This window comes from Diprion similis, chromosome 10 (assembly GCF_021155765.1).
Source record: "Diprion similis isolate iyDipSimi1 chromosome 10, iyDipSimi1.1, whole genome shotgun sequence".
Classification (NCBI taxonomy): domain Eukaryota; kingdom Metazoa; phylum Arthropoda; class Insecta; order Hymenoptera; family Diprionidae; genus Diprion; species Diprion similis.
In genome coordinates this window covers 16,065,907-16,083,591 of record NC_060114.1, presented here as the reverse complement: position 1 = coordinate 16,083,591, position 17,685 = coordinate 16,065,907, and the positions used below count along the sequence as shown (strand labels likewise).

At 38.8% G+C, this 17,685-nt stretch overlaps 1 protein-coding gene across 1 annotated transcript in view; it reads right to left on the bottom strand.

Annotated features, from left to right (window-relative positions):
• Positions 1 to 1,716: 1,716 nt before the first annotated feature.
• Positions 1,717 to 17,685, bottom strand: part of LOC124411787 (S phase cyclin A-associated protein in the endoplasmic reticulum) — a 36,092-nt gene continuing 20,123 nt past the window's right edge. Inside the window, exons 11-14 of the mRNA XM_046891209.1 lie at positions 7,497 to 7,926; positions 6,249 to 6,425; positions 2,087 to 2,260; positions 1,717 to 1,849 (exon numbers count right to left, since the gene is read on the bottom strand). Coding sequence (XP_046747165.1) covers positions 1,766 to 1,849; positions 2,087 to 2,260; positions 6,249 to 6,425; positions 7,497 to 7,926 — 865 coding nt within the window. The 3' untranslated portion in view covers positions 1,717 to 1,765. The remainder of the gene's footprint in view (positions 1,850 to 2,086; positions 2,261 to 6,248; positions 6,426 to 7,496; positions 7,927 to 17,685) is intronic.

Sequence of the window (17,685 nt, the reverse complement as noted above, 5' to 3'; positions counted from 1 at the left end):
CAAAAACAAAAAAAAAAAAAAAAGAAAAAAGAAAAAAAAAGAAGAAATCGATCAAACAATAATACAATTAATAAAGAGAACACTAGCTTATAGTTAATTAATAGGTAAACACGTTGTAACACGTTTTCTGTGTTGTAAATACGTGCAATATTAAGTATGTAGGTACAATACTTTTGAACACTGACGAGAGACACTTGAAGCTCGGTGAAAGTTCCACGGAGATGAATATAAAAATCAGGCAATAACGGTTATCGAAAGAAAGAAACACGAGAATTGGTATTAAATTTTCTTATTTAAAAATTGTTTCTTTCTCGATCATACCTTCATTTCTATCTTCTCTGGCAGCTGTTAAATTTCTTTCGGTTCTCTTTTTTTTTTTTTTTTTTTGTTTTCTTTGTTTTCTCAACCACGTGGACCGATCACTTCACTTCCGCGTCCGCGAACTCTCAGCTTAATTTACTATCTCCTTAAGTATAAGGTGTATATGTATAGATAAAAAAACATCAAAAGGCCTGCTCAAAAGACACAGCTTTGCTTATAAATTAACTATGACTATCTACAATCTATCTACACACGTGTGTATATAACGTGTGTTAGTTGTTATTATTATTGTTACTTCGGCTGGGCGGTTGTAAAACTAAAACGAAAACGAAAACTCGGGAGAATTATGCAGCAGATTTGGGATTAGACGCGACGATGTAGATCTAATTTTTTATCCCGCACGCTGATCTTTATCTATATATTGTTTAAATACAAATTTTATTACGTATATATATAAATATAAAACGTAGACGAGATTTTCATGCATTCGTTCAAGTTTATTCGGTTGGAAAGAAAATTTAACTATCAAGCCATCAGATTCATTTTCCTGCACTATTCGAGGGAATTTGATGAAAAAACAGACGTGAAACTTCTGAAATAGAAAATCTATAAAATCTAGAATTTCTCTGACATATTTTTCAAGGTAACTACAACCACCCTGCGAGTAAACTATAATGTATATGTATACTCATAAGATTTAGCGATCTGGCACATACGGAAAACGAAAGATTACAAAAAAAAAACGAAAAAAAAAAAAAAAAAAAAAAAAAATGATCATGATGATAATAATAATAATAATAATAACGTGAAGAATAAAAATAGTATAGTTGTGAACGAAATTTGCTCCCAGCGATCACTTGAACGCGGACGAACAACATAAAACAAAGATAAAATAATAATATAAAACGATAATATAATCGAAAATCGAATTTAACGGAACGAAGTACTTTTCGAAAGAAATTAATTAAGTATCTATGTACATACATACACGTATATCGTGTAAAATAGAAACAGTATATATATATATATATATATATATATATATATATATGTATATTTAAATAGATAAACATATAATTAAAGATGTGTGTAAATTGTAATGACTTTTAGGTGTGTGTATATATATAGCACGGCTTGTTGGCGATTGACGATCACGACATTTCAGTTCCGTTTCAATGCAAAACTAATATGATACACCAATAATGATAATAATAACAACAAAAATAATAACGATACGAGAAAGACAAAAAAAAAAAAAAAAAAAAAAAAAAACTACAACGGCTCAAAAACGTGAGCGTTAGAAGTGAATGAAAGACGGTACAAGAAAAAAAAAAAAAACGAAAGTTAAGCGGAATAAATTGGTGAAATAAAAAAAAAAAAAAAAAAAAAAAAAAAATTAGTAAAATGAATCGATAATATTAATCACAGCTTATATAAGGATCGTTCATTCCGAGTGTTCATTTCGCATCAACAGACGGACCAGAGGATTTTGCTTCCCTTCGTCGGAGTTGCGGTATTCTTCAAGTAGCTGTTGGTAAGTTGATAAAGAAAAAAAAAAAAATTGAAACAAAAGAGGAAAGAATAGAAAACGTTAATTAATTAATAATAAAGACGGTAGAAACTTGTTTAGTTTCTTTTTCAAAACATGATAATCTGTGATCCTGTTGCAGAAGTTTCGATTATTTGGTACTTGCATCAGTCTAATAATGTGGCTGAATTGACAAAAACGGATTGAAATAATTGCGATATAATATAAATAAATTACCTGGTAGGACAACTCGCATGAGAGAACGGCCGTTGCTTCTGGATTGCGATGAGTAGCTGCCAGTAATGTTGGTAACGTGAACGATGATAATCGTGGATCTCCGTAGAACGGAAATGGCAGAGAGCAGAGCTGCTGCAGCACACTGGATCCGGCAGCACCGGACTGTAGTACGATCTGTCGAGATGGTGTAACGAGAAGAAAAGAAACACAGAAAACAAAAATGAGACAAAGAAGACACAGAAAAGTAGATCAAGTTCATGGGCATCGAGACGAAAATCATGCATCAAGACGGACTGAAGAAAAGTTCGTCTTGAGTCTGGAGGGTTGGAGTCAATAAAATATTATATTATAGTGATATGAGGGTACGACGGTATGCTGATAACGCTTTAAATGTATCGTTAGAATTACAAGAATGCATTATTTTCAATAAAATAATACTTTCAGATCGATTTATTGCTGCATAAAAATCAAATTATTGTAAGGAATTGTTTTACGGGTGATAACAGATATTCTGGTCCGAGCTAAAAAATTAGTTTTCATTTGGTGACCCAGAAAAATGGAATTTTTTTACTTTAGTAAAATGTGAAAATTTATAGTCATGGTAACTATAACTGGAAATTTCTCTCGGAACGACGAGACTTTGCTTAGCATGAGAGGGTTCGGTGGAATATGAATTAGAGAAATTGTTAGACAAGGATGGATTTCACGAGACGTGGGAACGCATGGAACACATGTAGGTATCGTCCTTCGTCCTCATCATCATCGTCGTCAGGTGTTGCGGAAACTGTGGAAAAAAGACGACAACCGGGTGATACTTCCTTGTACCTGACGTGCACCAGTTTGTGGAAAAAGAAAGAAGTGAAGAAGGAATAACGTTGACAAACTGACTCCCCGGAACACCTGCAAATTGTGTCTTGACTTTGCGATGTGCATGCAGGTGAGGACGACCAGCCGCCATCTTCAAACTCTGCATCCTGTCTAGGCATCGTCTCGTACGTCTAGCTGTGGGAACTTGATAGGATACGCTACGTACGTCTTTCGAAAATGTTTTTTTTTTTTTTTAGGGAAAAATGATCAAAGTACCAAAATCATAGAATTGACCATTCTTCATATTTTATTCCCTATTCGTTTCTTCTTTTGGTAAAAAGCGAAAAGAACGTAAAGCATTTGTCAGACAAGAAAGACGTCCAGTCAAAGGATGCATTCTTCTCAAGAAACTGAGTTTTAGTCTTTCGGTTTTTGCACTTAAACTGAATAGCGGAAAGAAAAATGATCCCAAGAGATCGTTGACCGTTCAGCAAATGATTTCTATACATAAATTCTTTTTTCCCCCTTCTAAGAAATGGTAAGCAGTACACGTGTATAGACATACATAATAAAGACCCGGATGAACGACGCAGGACACGGCGGTACGGTGAGCCTATCATTAATTCCCTCGGGATCGTTAAAGTGCAAGCCAACCCAACGTAACTACACGTTCGATCCCATAATTAAATGGCAGTGCATGCGATAATGAGGTGAGTTAAAAAACACGTGTTCTTGGAGAGAAAAAAAAAATTCCTCTGTGGTGAAAATGGTCAATATTAATTATATTTTTCTGCATAGTCTGAAAGACAATGATTCAATGAACGTGTTCCACCTAATACCTAATCGCACTAGATGCACCATCGCATAAAAATTTTTCATGGCGAAACTGAAATTCACTCAAAACCTTGCATATTGCATTTCGGCTAACTTGTTTTCGGTCCGCAAGAAAATGCTAGTTCGATTCTACACGAATTACGTGACCATGACTGGCGATGAAGTTGACATGAGAAAATGGTACGCGTTGTAAAATAATTGGTCTATATAATCGAAGTCGCATTTTTTTTCGAACCGAAAACAAGTTAGCCGTAAGGTTAAGCATTCATCCATTTTACGCGTACACATGTGCGCGCAGTAACTTCCGGAGGCTCTGCAGCATCGCGGCTTCGGTTTGGTTCGGTGTGCCATTGCAGACTCTCTTCAACATAGCTCGACGACGTGCAGGGTTTGATGTAAAAAGTAACAGCGTTAAGATTAATGCACCCCGTCAACGATGCACTCAACGCGTTTCTAACTGGCGCCCCATCCGACGTCTCTGCAGCAAGACTTAACGGTGTACGCGTCAACGAGTCATATACATGTGTGTGTGTGTGTGTGTGTGTGTATAAGTGTGAAACACAACTCTCTCCCTCTCACTCTCTGGAGGAGAGAAGAAGAAGAAGAAGAAGAAGAGAGAGAAGTCGAGAACGGCGAATGTAGGTACGCGTACGTATAAATATATCTTTACTACTTTTGCTCTCTTCCGTCGATGCAAGATGGCTGTTATAGCGCGGAGAGAAATCTCGACTGAGTGTGTTGTGTCTAACGGATCCTTCACTGCCCGACTCTCTATCCCATCTCTCTCAGCCTCCACTCTCAAATCATCCTCTCATCTTCCTTCATCTGTGTGCCGTTTTCCCCCTTCTCGGCAGAAAAATTATACCTCAAAGATTCTCATTTTTCTTCTTCGTCCCACGTCGCGCGGGTTTATAGATATACATATATATACATGTATATTATAGGGCATTCCATAAAATCATTTAATTGCTCGAAGCAGACTGTCTGACTGAGATTTTCATAATTTTACGAGACTTTGGAAAGTGTTTAAAAATAAGTCAGTACAACAAAAACGTATACATATAAATTCTGCTGTACGCAACATCGCCTAGCTTATATAGTGTTCGAAATTTGTTAAAACGCGAACGATGCAGCGTTCCGGTGGATAATTGCACGTAGGTTATACAGTGGATTTTGTTTTTATTAATTAACCAACTCCCGTGGGTTTCCGGGCTCGAAGCCTCCTTGACGCATCGAGCTTAGCATCGGAGCTTTGCATATAGACGAGATTTTTCATATAAAGACAAACAATGAGTGCAGAGCCGGCTGTATTCATTCTCATCTGTTTACACACACTACACACATCTCTCGGTTCCCCGTGTATACACACGTACAGAACAAAGAATTGAACCGAGTGCTAACGAGAGAACAAGATATGGAATGAGTGGTGAACATGTTTCATGGTAGAAGATACAACCTAATATAAGCGGGTAATCGAACACTTCCTTTAAAAAAAAAAAAAAAAAAAATATCCTTGAAACGATCATTTTAGTGGTGGCTTTTAACTGAGGTAACCGGGTAACGAGGGTGTTTTATGGTACTTTGAGTCTAGCGCGGCATCGAGTATTCGAGCTAACCGATCGATATGATTTTCGTCCGTTTACAGCTGCAGCTCTATGATAGACGGGTTAGTTTTTAGCTGGCGCCTGAACGGTATCTTAACGAGTCTGACTGACTGACTGACTGCAACTGGTTGCAAAGCACAGCGCCATGGGTAGGGATATAAAAATCCTACAGGTCGGACAATCGACCTGTGTTGGTATAACAGGCGCAGGTAGCAGTTCCCTTGATAAGAAGAAATACCTGCGCCTCTTAGACGACCTCGCAATCTAACTGTGGAATTCGAAACGCGCGGCCTCCCAAGTCATCCCCGTCATTCAGTCAGTTGGTCAGCTCATTGCTCAGAGGATTTCTAAGCTACGTTTCAACCACTCGGATAAACCAATCTTAAACCATTTGCCAGGCTTTGCATGCGCATGCGCGAAAAAAGTCGAGAGCGGTTGTTTGGCAGGGCAACCAACCGTTATAAATTCAGATGACAATTCGTCGCGACGTATGTAACCTCAAAAATTTTCATAGTTATCGGTGTTAAACGGAACTACCAGTGACTACTGTCAAAATTTTTGAGGTTACGTTCATGACGGTTGGTCACCCTGGCAAAAAAACTACTTTTGGACTTTAGCGCGTGCGCATCACATTGTAGCATACAATGGACCATTCGGCCGTTATATAATCACTCTGTATAATACGTGCATCGCTAGTTATATATCATCTTATGTGGTCAAAGTACAATAGAGTACTTGACTCTAAATGCTGACCGGAATTTCCAATGTCAACATTCCGACCTCATCAATCTCGGAATGAACTACCGTCAAAACCACGTTAAGCAAAAACACACTCTTTTAGTCTGGGACACACGCGAGGGATAATTGGGATAGAATATGGGAGAAGGTAGAGGGGGGAGGGGGAGGTTTGGTCTCACCTGGTTCTCCCGGTTGTTGACGGCGAAGTATCCAAGGACGGAGAAAAGCTCGGACAATATCAGCCTGCTGTCGGCATCCTGTTTCTCAGCAGTGTGTGACTCTCGAGACATTCGTCCGATCAGATGACTAGCGATCAGACGAAATTGTAGACTAGTTGCTTCAGCGCCGAGGAATTCCTGCGTTGTTACGCATATCGATGATACACATGAAAGAAAAGTGAAATAAAGAAAAATTAATATCATTGCAACAATATTCTCTTTTCGCCATGAGAATGGTTGGCAGCCCGATTCGGCACCTCTGCATCTATCACCCGCAACCGCAAGGCGAAACGAGTCGGCTTTGTCTCGCGTGGGAAAGCAAAGAGAATTGATAATAAGCCTTCAGTTAGTTTTTCGCCAAATGCTCGGTCTAGGGCTCTCCTGGGCAAAGAGGGATAATCGAGTGATCTCCCGTGGGGCATTGCGGGGTGCGGAGAGAGAAAAATAAGGAGCGCCGGGTCTCCTGTGGGGGCAGTAGCTACAGCGAGACCAACGAAGAGGGCGGGATTCAATTCGCGGTTTGATCACCGCATAGACTCGGCGGGGGTTACCCTGGGGGAGTTGCTCGACAGTCGAGACTGGCAGCAGGACCATAACCACCACCCGCCGAGTGATATCTCTATCATTTGATACGCCTAATGGGAGACCGCCGAGCAAACCCCAGAGCCACATCAAGTAAGTAACCCGGCAACCAAGTAACGCGATACTCGGCCTCCGTACGCAACCTGTGCGACCCTAAAACCGAAGGTCAATACACCGGGTACCGTATTTCAGACCTGTTGTGATCGGTGAATATCATCCCAACAACCGCTGATGCGTTGAAAAAATGGTCAATTTCATCAAGTGCTTCGTATCGTTTTTCGTTGATGGTTAGAACGTAGGACACCTTTTCATGTCATTTCATTCATGGAAGGCAAATGAAACTTTTTGCCAAGGATGACCATACTGTAACTGTTTTATTCGGGAAGAAGCTTTTTCCCCAATGAGGAATAATAAATTCCGTGTTTCTGCTTGGTTTTCTTTCCACTTCCGAATCAAGGCTCCGCAACTCTGATTAGCGCAGCAATCATGTTCCGGCACATTCTGTTCGAAATGCCAGATCCTGCGAGGTTAGAATATCCGGACTCCCGATGCCATCTCTAATCGACGCCTAGATACCTAGATACATGGCACTATAAATGGTACAACATGAAATCGACGTGGACTAACCTGCATCTTGGGCAAATCCATCTCAGCAAAGTGCCTGAGTAGAGTGAGAGCCCGGAGTGCAAGATTCCTGGCTGGTGTTGACAGTGTGGTTTGGTTTGGGGTGGGTGAAGAGCTCTTCTGAAGACTGTGTCCAGACAGTACGAGAGCGGCGTACAGAACTCCTACTGCTCCCGCCCCTTCAGTCGCCGCAAGACTTACTAGGAGGTGATTACGGGCGGAGGTTTGTTCCCCGGGTCCACCACCCTCCGCACCCTGAGCATTGTGTTCCTGGCCTGAACACCGACACAGGTGACAACAGACCCTGGAGAGAAGCTCGAAGGAGGCAACCATCAATGGTGCCTCGTACTCCTGGTCTTGGAAGACGTCAGTCTCGATCAAGGAACGACTGTGACGTGACACTCGTTCGACTAGACCACCGGCCACTAAGTATCTGAAACAGATAAAGGACAAGAGAGGTTTTGGTTAGGTTCACTGACAATGAGTTGAGTAGGTATTGAACAAGGAGTGAGAAGGTTTTTACTTCGGTGTTGGCAGTTTCATGAACTTGTACAATTTGGATACATATTGGATTGAAATTGTAGCCAAAGATAATAATAAGATTTCTACTGAAGATATTATAGAATATTTTATGTTATCACTAAGTAGTTGGTACTTCAGTATTTGTAGCGATCTCTGCCGATAAATGACAGTTTTACCAATTTATAAATTGCTTTTATATCGTCACTCTCAAATGTTGATATAGCAGTGATGCTATAGTGTACACGTGCGAAATATCTGAGCCGTGTTACTCGATCCCTGAACAATTTTATCTTAAAAGAAGGCACCAGAACATGCCACTTGAAATCAAGAATGCAACGAAACAAAATTTTATGTTCTAGTCTTCTGCCCCACTGTTGTGGTATCGCCTTCGTCTAAACCTTACGATCAACATGTGGCGGGTAGTATTAAGTGTCCATACCCTTCCATATAATTATTGCGACGTTACTCATGATTTTGTTATTACTCAACCAAAATCCTAGACATCCTGTAACCCGAGAAGAATATATTACGTGATAAATCGTTGGCTCACGGATCTGTCGAAGCTTGAATAATAAGAGAGTAAGAAATAGTTGAAAAAGGCAAGCGGAATCGGGGCGTAAGAGGATTATAACATCAGTGGGTAATTCTGCGTAGAAGGAGGGGTGTGACGTTGAGTACACTTTGCTGTGCTGTGCAGCGTTGTTGCAAAACATACACAGCTACAGAGTGAGTGGGTAGTGAATTTCTGCCTTGTTTCCTCATCGCTACGCGTACAAACACCACTGCACTGCACACCGCGTTGCGCCTCGTCCCTCAATCCCAGATTTCCTACACAAGGCATGGGGATGAAGGGAGAAGAGCGAACGAAGCTTGCCTGTCAGTGCGTATTATCGAACCCCCATGCACCCGAGTCTCCTCACCGTTTCAACCCCCGAGCAAAAAGATTTTCTCTCTCCGTCTCTCTTTTTTGACTGCTCTTTCTCCGGCTATCCAGAGCCAGTTGCACAAATGGGCTCAAAGTACGTCCATACGATGTGTCGCACAGGGTGCATGTCAGGGTGTTTCTTGAATCTTTCTATCGGAATTCCAAATTTTTCCATTCAAATGACACCTGAAAGGTGTTATTATTTTTTCGAATCGATAACACTCGACCAAATTTTGTAGAATCTTGAATTCTGACCAAAAGTACCAGTTGCGCAAAATCAGTGCTTCAAAAGGTTCACGAGTTATAAGCTTCGGCTCAAAGGTTAAACTAGCGTGAAAATTGATTTTCAGATACAATTAATGTTGCAACAAAAATTCGAGTCAGTAATTAAACTCTCCATAAAAATGTCTGGCATGATTATAATTGCAGAGGAAAATCTATACTCTAAACTGTTGAAATTTCAACTCAAAACCCAAGAAAATTACAGTCTCATCGGCACTTAAACTGTACTTTATGAAACTTTTTCATACATGCAGACATAGAGAATCGACGAGGGAAAAAATTGGGAGCCACAAGCCTTCGGCGTTCCGATTCAGCCCCCAGTGTTGGTGGAGGAGGCCAACTGTCGCGTCTAATCATAACTAGCTACGAGTAAACGTGAATATATACCAGCGTGTATGGTTTAACCCTCGACGTTGCGCCATGGAGCCACGTACATATAGGTATACGTCTTATACGCTGTTCAATATACCTATATATGTATCCAGGAACAATTCGGCACCCTTCTTGGGATCGCGTTGCTGCAGCGTTAATAGAAAAGTTCTGTCGCGTGCCAGTTTTTCTTTCAACCCTTTTAACCCGACGCGCATGCTCTCCAACAGCCGTTTCTGGATTTCACCCCCGTCCGACCATCCGTCCATATATCCATCCGTCCGCCAGTCCGGAATCTCGAGTACCGCACAGTATTCTACTTAACGTTTTACCTATCGTTAATAAATTTTTCTACGCTTTTGAACTCGCTCCAACTTTTCCCTGTTATATGGGTGGTGGTGGGTCGGTAGTACTATAGATACGTACATAACATACCCTACACTCTACCGCTTTCAGGCTAAAAGGTCTGGGGACGTAAAATTCGCCATTAACGGTTCCCCAAACTCTTACTCGCCCCATCTTTTTCCATTTATTTTTACTTCCAACTTCAGTCTTTTAATGACAAATTTTTAACTTTTCTCAAGCATATGTTGCTCGAGTTTTCTTTTTCTTCTTCATGTTGTCTAGAAATTTTGTACAAAAGTTTATACAATGTATACAGGGTGACGGATTGGGGACACTGACGGATTCCTTGTAAAGTAATGAGAATCAAATTACTCTTGACAATTTTTTTTTAAAGCAACGGTTTTTGAGTTAGGACCGTTTGAAGTCCACCAATCACGGCGCAGATGGGACAGAGCGCGGGAGCCAAGTGCGAGGCTAGTGTAGCTGAGCCCGATGCAGCATGCGCTAGCCTCGCGCTAGGCTCGTGCGTCCGGCCCAATCTGCGCGCCGTGATTGGTGAACTTCAAACAGCTTTAACTCAAAAACCGTTGCTTTAAATAAAAATTGTCAAGAGTAATGTTAGTCTTATTTCTTTGTAAGGAATCCGTCAGTGCTCAGCGAGAATTGAAATCTTCGAATGAACTTTTTTTAATTGAAAAAAAAAAGAACTTCGAATGTGAAAATTGAATTACATGAAACGGGCTGATATAAATTAAATATACCTACGACAAGCGTATAAGTATAAATGCAATCGTGTAAAAAATTTCGCATGCAATTATACTGTGTTACTACAATACATACATATATCTCTGGGTCTTAAGTAAATACGTAATAATAGGTATAATAAATAGATATAAGCACGTGTGAGAGTACTCCGGGTGTAATAACTTGGATTAAATAAATTCGTTAATAGAATGCACCGCGTCGATCCGAAGAGCTTACGCGTGTTTGAATCATACCCATTGCGATAGCAGCAGCAGCAGTAGCAGCAGCAGCAGCAGCTAACCTACTAGAAGATTAGCAATTTCCCTCCGCCCCGAAACTTCTCCCCGTATAACAACATGAATATTTAATATCATTCCGAGAGGGTGACTCGAGAGAAGGGGGAAAAATACACGGGGCACATAGAAATACCAATATATAGGAATTCGAAATATGACCGCGTGGAAGAATTTGAACATTTCATTTGCAAGCTCTTGTGTCATATTTATTGCAATAAATCATCTCAAATTAGAATTATACGTAAATTTTATAGTATCAATAATTAACGTTTACAGACAAAAGAAAGAAGAAGAGAAAAAAAAAGAAAAGAAAAGCGAACCAAAAATTGGATGCACTGGGTGATCATTTGACGAAAAAACAGATTTCTTATCGTCTATAAAGTTACGTTATAGAATCGAACAGCTTGCGTATATACATATATTTTTTTCAATAAAATCGTATCGCAGACATGCAGTTTCAAATTCATCGTCAGTCTGTCTTTGACGATTATTTGTGTCAATCTTTTTTTGAAAAAAAAAGAAAAAAAAAAGCGAAACGAACAAAAACACTTCCTACATGTACGTATATATCCGTTCAAAGGCAGTAAATTTAAATTTTCCAAAAACATAGCGATTCTTCCTAAACACCGCGGTCCGAAAAAGGAAAAAAACGGTATCAATATTTCATCAGGCCATCTCAACTTGATCTCGAAGGCAAAAGATCGCCATCGTGCCTAAATCTTTGATCATATCATTAAAAACAAAAAAGAAAAAAACAAAAACAAGAACAAAGAAGCAGCAACATTTTTTCACAGTCCCTTCAATTATAATTGCCATCGTTTCTATAACATCGAACTCAGCAATTCGGTTGACGGTGTGTTCCGAGGATTGCGTAAAGAAAGTGAAAGAAGGGAAGAAAGGGGGAGTCAGGCAGGCAAAGATATGCACCCCTGTAACACTGGAGAGAGAGAGAGAGAGAGAGAGGGGGGTAGGTACTATGAAATAATCATATGGTTAGCTAATGGCTGACGCGGGGTAGTGATTGCCAGTCCGGGCGTGCATCCCCTCCCTTGCTCCCTTCTTTCCTTCATCCCTTCATCCTTCTTCCCTTACTACGTGACGGGGGATGATAAATAAATTCAATGTATTTGTGCCCCCCCCCCCCCCTCCCCCGCCCCCGCAAACATTCAATGATAGATCGCAATCTCGATCAACCGATGATGCCGGCAGCGCCCGATTCGAACGTGCGTGAAGATCGCCTCGTTGATTTCAATCCTGCAGGGTTGGTGTGACAGGTTGTAATTTCGCGATACCAATTGTCCGCCGACTTTATACCACCAATCGCTTATCATGCGGTATCGCTATTGCTATCCGGGGAATATATAGTCGATGAATGTATATATGTATATGGGGAATTTCATGCGAACCCGACCAACGTCTGACCACCTTCACCATTTCTGATTTTTTTTTTTTTTAATATTTTCTGCAACTGTACAAACTCTGAAATGGTACTCTGAATTTTTTCAGATTTTTTTATTCAATCGGTCAATTATTTATAAATAATTAAAGTAACTTTTAGAGGAAATTTTTTCAAAATTTTCAAAAAGTTCTCAGAAACTGCATTTTTTATTCCAGATATTTCAAGACCGCGCTTACGATGGGCCTTTTTTCATTTTTGATAGCACTTTCATTTTTTTTTTTTTTTGGGTGAACTAAAACATTATTTTAACGGTCTGAAAATTCGAGAAAAATTCTCAAAACTTCTATTTTTAACTAGAACGTTTTTAGACCGGTTCTATTACGAAACTATTTTTATCTATTTTATATTATAAATATTTGTTTTGGCACATTCAATTTTTTTTTTTTTTTTTTTTTTTATCAACTTCATCATGAAACCGGTCTAGAAATGGTCCGAGTGAAAAACAAAAGTTTTGAGATTTCGTTGGAGGTTCTTAGACGGTTTAAACAATGTTTTGGTCAAAAATATTAAAAACACCTCTTTCACATTCACTGACATTTCCAGGTTTTTCAGATTTTTCAGGTGTGTAGCCATCTTGTATAAATTACCACTTTAAAGAATCGGTCGATTGATAAAGCGGCCTACAAAAGTTTACACACGGAATAAAAACAACTGTTGGATTTATCACCTTCTAGGCTAAATGAGGGATTGGCGCAGTTTTTTTTTTTTTTTCTTTGTTGCAAAAATGCTCTGATTGTGAATAACTGGATCAACAGTGATTTTTTCCCCGTATAATATTGATCGAAATTTGTAAATTTACAAAATTACACCTACGATAATAAGAATCACCAGAGATTCCCCGATGTTTTCGTCAACTCTCGTTTAAACGTAATTTTCGAACCGCTGTAACTAAACTTAATTCTCGGCAAACCGGTTGGGGATCAAAAACATGAAAAATTCAATATTTCGAATGACCGATAAACCGGAATTTGAAAACATGCTAAAATAAAATAACAAAAAATGAATTGTTCGAAATCGTGATTTTCGACAATGTCACTGATTATACTGACCACTGAACAATGAAACTTTCAAAATTCAATATGTCGAACAATTCATCTTTCGTTATTTTATTTTCACTTGTTCGAAATTTTCTATACATCTGCCATTCCAAATATTGACCCTTCCAAGTTTTAACCCCCACCCCGCAAATCCAGGAACAGCACAGCAACAGTGGAGTGCAAAAATGAAGAAACGAATAAGGATCTAGAGGATAGATATCGTCAGGCACTTGCCACCGACAGGCAAAAGGGGGGGGGGGGGGGGGGGGGGGGGGGGGGGGCGAGTATCCGGGGGGTTGAGTAAGGAACCCCTAGAGCAGAGGGGTGGGTATACGACTCTGTAAATATTGTAACAAGTGTGCCTGTCCGCTCGTCTCTCATCGTGCAAGCAGAAGCAGCGGTAGACGTATTATAAGCAAGGAGGTCTATGATCTACACGTGTACAAAACACGCACACACCGTGCCAAAATGTGTCGAAAGTATATAATATGATGTACATATGTATGGGGTATTCCACGTCAACTAGAGCAGTGTTAAGCCCCGACCATCTCAAAATCATTTCCTATTTTTTTCTAACATTCTACTCGGTAAAAAAAAGCGACTCGAATTTTTTCAAATTTTTTTTATCAACCCATTTATTTTTTATAAATATTTCAAATTGATTGCGAATGCCAATTTATCGAAATCTGAAAAAAAAATTGAAAATCAAGCCCCCCCCCCGCCAGAGGGAAACGCGGGCTGAATTTATCTTCCATTTTTTTTATCACCCAATTCGGCATTTTGAAATTTTTAAATCCAAAATTATCTTTACTAGCCAAAATTGATTCTCATTTGACGATTTTAGATTTGATCCTGTGTTAATTGTGGGTTTTAAAATTTCAAAATCTCGAGTTAGTGATGAAAAAAATAGAAAAAAAATTGGGCCTACGTTTTCCTTAACGGGGGATGTTTTGTGACATTCACTGGATTTTTAAGAATTTCTTCAGATTTTTAAGAATGGGCATTCGCAATCGATTTGAAATACTTATAGAAAATAAACGGGTTGATAAAAAAATTTGAAAAAAATTCAAGTCGCGTTTTTTACCGAGTAGAATGTTAGAAAAATATGTGAAATGATTTTGAGATGGTCGGTGTTTAACACTGGTCGAGTTGATGTGGCATACCCTATATGTATTAATATATATATATATATATATATCTGCAAACAATCGATACCGCGATGCGAGGTACAAAAAGATAAATACAATGGTCTTTCAAGTAGCGAATTCGTTGAAGCAGCACGGCAATAGGTGTAGCCAGTGAGCTTCCCCCTTTCGCCACTTTGATTCGCCCTCCAAACTCGAATCTCGTTCCAGCTCTTCTCCATCCATTTCTGCATTTAACTTAGGTAGGTATTATTCTCTTCCTGAACGCGTGCAGTCACTTCGAGGTTCGAGTGTCACGCGTGTGTCATTTTCACGCCAACGATGTTGGTATGCCGATATGCGGAGGGTGAATTTCTGGCGACCGAATGGTCCGTCGTCTGCTAAAATTCAATGCGCATGCGCTACAATCCAACAGCAGTTGTTTGCCAGGGTGACCAACCGTCATAAATTTCGACGAAAGTTCGTCGCGATGTATATAACCTCAAAAATTTTTACAGTTTTCATTGGCAGTTGTAAAAAATTTTGAGGTTATATATACATTGCGATGAACTTTCGTTCAAGCTTTTAAATTTTTGCAACTGCCAACGACGATTGTGAAAATTTTTGAGTTCACGTTCGCGACGGTTGGTCACCCTCGCAAACAACTGCTATCGGATTTTAGCGCATGCGCGTTAAGTTTTAGCAGACGAGAAACATTCGGTCGTTAGAAATTCGCCATGTATATAAGAGTGTATAGTATAATTTGCACCGCACTTGCACACATCTTATGTTCTTTCGGTTTTTATCTGATCGTTTCGAAGTTTCAAGATGAGAATTAAAAAAAGGCTGTAGGTAAGTGCCTGCAACGGACAATTTTTAAAAACGAAGAAAAACTGTTTCTTTCCGTACGATGCGATTTAAAATTAATTTCACTTATAGGCTTTTAGTATTCCTTAAAATAAGTTTTCACTCTTCAACTGCTCAGTTATTGTAACTCATTCGCATCGCTTCGTTCTCGATTTCTCTTCGTCCCTCATAGCTAAACATAATGACGGTTTAGTGAAAAGAAAATGAGATTGAAAAACAAAAACAAAAAAAAATTGGTAAAAAAAAAACAAAGTAATAAAAATAAATAAAGAAATAGATAAAAATTCAAATTAATGACACAAAAATTAATGGGCGAATAAGTCAAGGAACGTCATAACTGTCATTGTCATTGTCAGTACCAGCGGAGTGAGAGGAGAATCACGGCGATCGTTGGTCGTCTCGTCGAATTGGTAATGTATTATAATCCCAGACGGTCTATAACAACCGTACCGGCTCAGGATATTGCTACTCCTGTGCCGCTGACGCGTAATGCATTTGCCAAGGGATTTCGAACGGTTCAGCCGAGGTGAGAGACACCATATACCCCATATACTAGGGGGTATACAGTGACTGACTGCGGTTTAGCAACGGCTACGAACCGTCGGCGAACACGATCAAGCGATACATGCCGTCGAGGAAAAGCAAAGGAAGCAGAAGATAAAAAAAATTTTTACAAAACAATGACAACTCGTACAAGTTACCAAATACGGCGAGATAAAGAATAAATAAATTTGATTCGAATTAATAGGGTAAATTTTTTTTCTGTTTACTGAAATCGAAGATAAATTTCTTTCTGCAGGTTTAATCGTTATACTGCATATTTTATATGTTTAATAAAGTCTTTATCGACGGGTGAAAGAAATTTTTTGCGAATGGGAAATCTTATATAGGTTCAAAAAATTTTGAAGTAAGAATCGCACCACTTCTGGAAAGGAGTAATATTTTACTACACAGAAAATTAAGATGGAATATTTAGAAAATTAGAGGAGAGTTTTGTAAATTTTTTTTTTTTTCAGTAATATTTCACTCATGTTCATAAAATTTTGAGTTTTCTTGGGTAAAAGCTTATACTTGTTCTATAGGTATAGTGGCTTGGTTTTCACTCCGAAAGAGTAACATTTCATTTCAGAAAATTTCAAGAGTACAGACATACGAAACGAAATAAATTTCACGCTGGAATGTTTAACTTGGAGGTGACAGAACAGTGTTTGAAAATCTTGAAACATTTCTTCAAATCTTTTGCGACGATGAATATTTCTTATTGTTTAATGAATTAGAAAGAGATAAAAAAAAAAAAAAAGAAAAAAATTTAACACAAGATACTTTTCCGCAGAGAAAACTGTTTCTTGATATCCGTCCAGAAATTTGGAAATTGAATTTCTTCAGAAAATCAATGATTACTGTACGATCATTTTTTCGAAGTGAAAAGATTTGAGAGAAAAAAAAAACGGATCAAAAATTGTAGAGTGAAGATGAAATTGAAGCAGTAACTTTAACGATGAACTTTCGATTTAATCACCTTATTCTCGTGTTTTACGAAAATGCGATAGATTTGCATATTAGAATTAATGCAGCCTAGAGATTCTGCCGATGTGCAATCGTCGCATCGGATTCGGATACGTCGCTAACCTACGTGGGAATAAAATAGCTCGAGGGCAAGTGCAGCGGGGCGAGAAGAAACGCGTGCATATGGATGTATGTATATATGTACATATATAATATATATGTACATATATAAGCGTAGAGCACACATCTATGCAAGTATAAAAGGAATTAAGCAGGGCGTAAAGTTGTTGCTGCTGACGCGAAAACTGCCCCGCCCCCCCCCCCCCCATGCTGTATGCAATGTATGAGAAAAATCACTTCCGTTTTAATTTCGCGTTATAGGTGCCAAAATTTATCACACATTTATCGCGTTACTAATGTCAAAAGGGTGTATCGGAAATTTTTTTTTTCTTCAATTAACTTAAAAATGTGTATAATGTATGATAAATGTATGGAAGCAATTTTTTTTTTTTTCATTGATTTATACATTTTTGAGTTGATTGGAGAAAAAGAAGAGTTTTTTTTTTTGCTAGATTCACGTATTTATTTTATATTAAGTACTTAATTGTTTCCGTCACGGAACATACGACTTGAAGGAAAAAAATACATAAACTTTAAATGAAATGATATTTAGTTGTTGACTAAATTTTGGAAACACATAAAAAGGTTTACTCGGA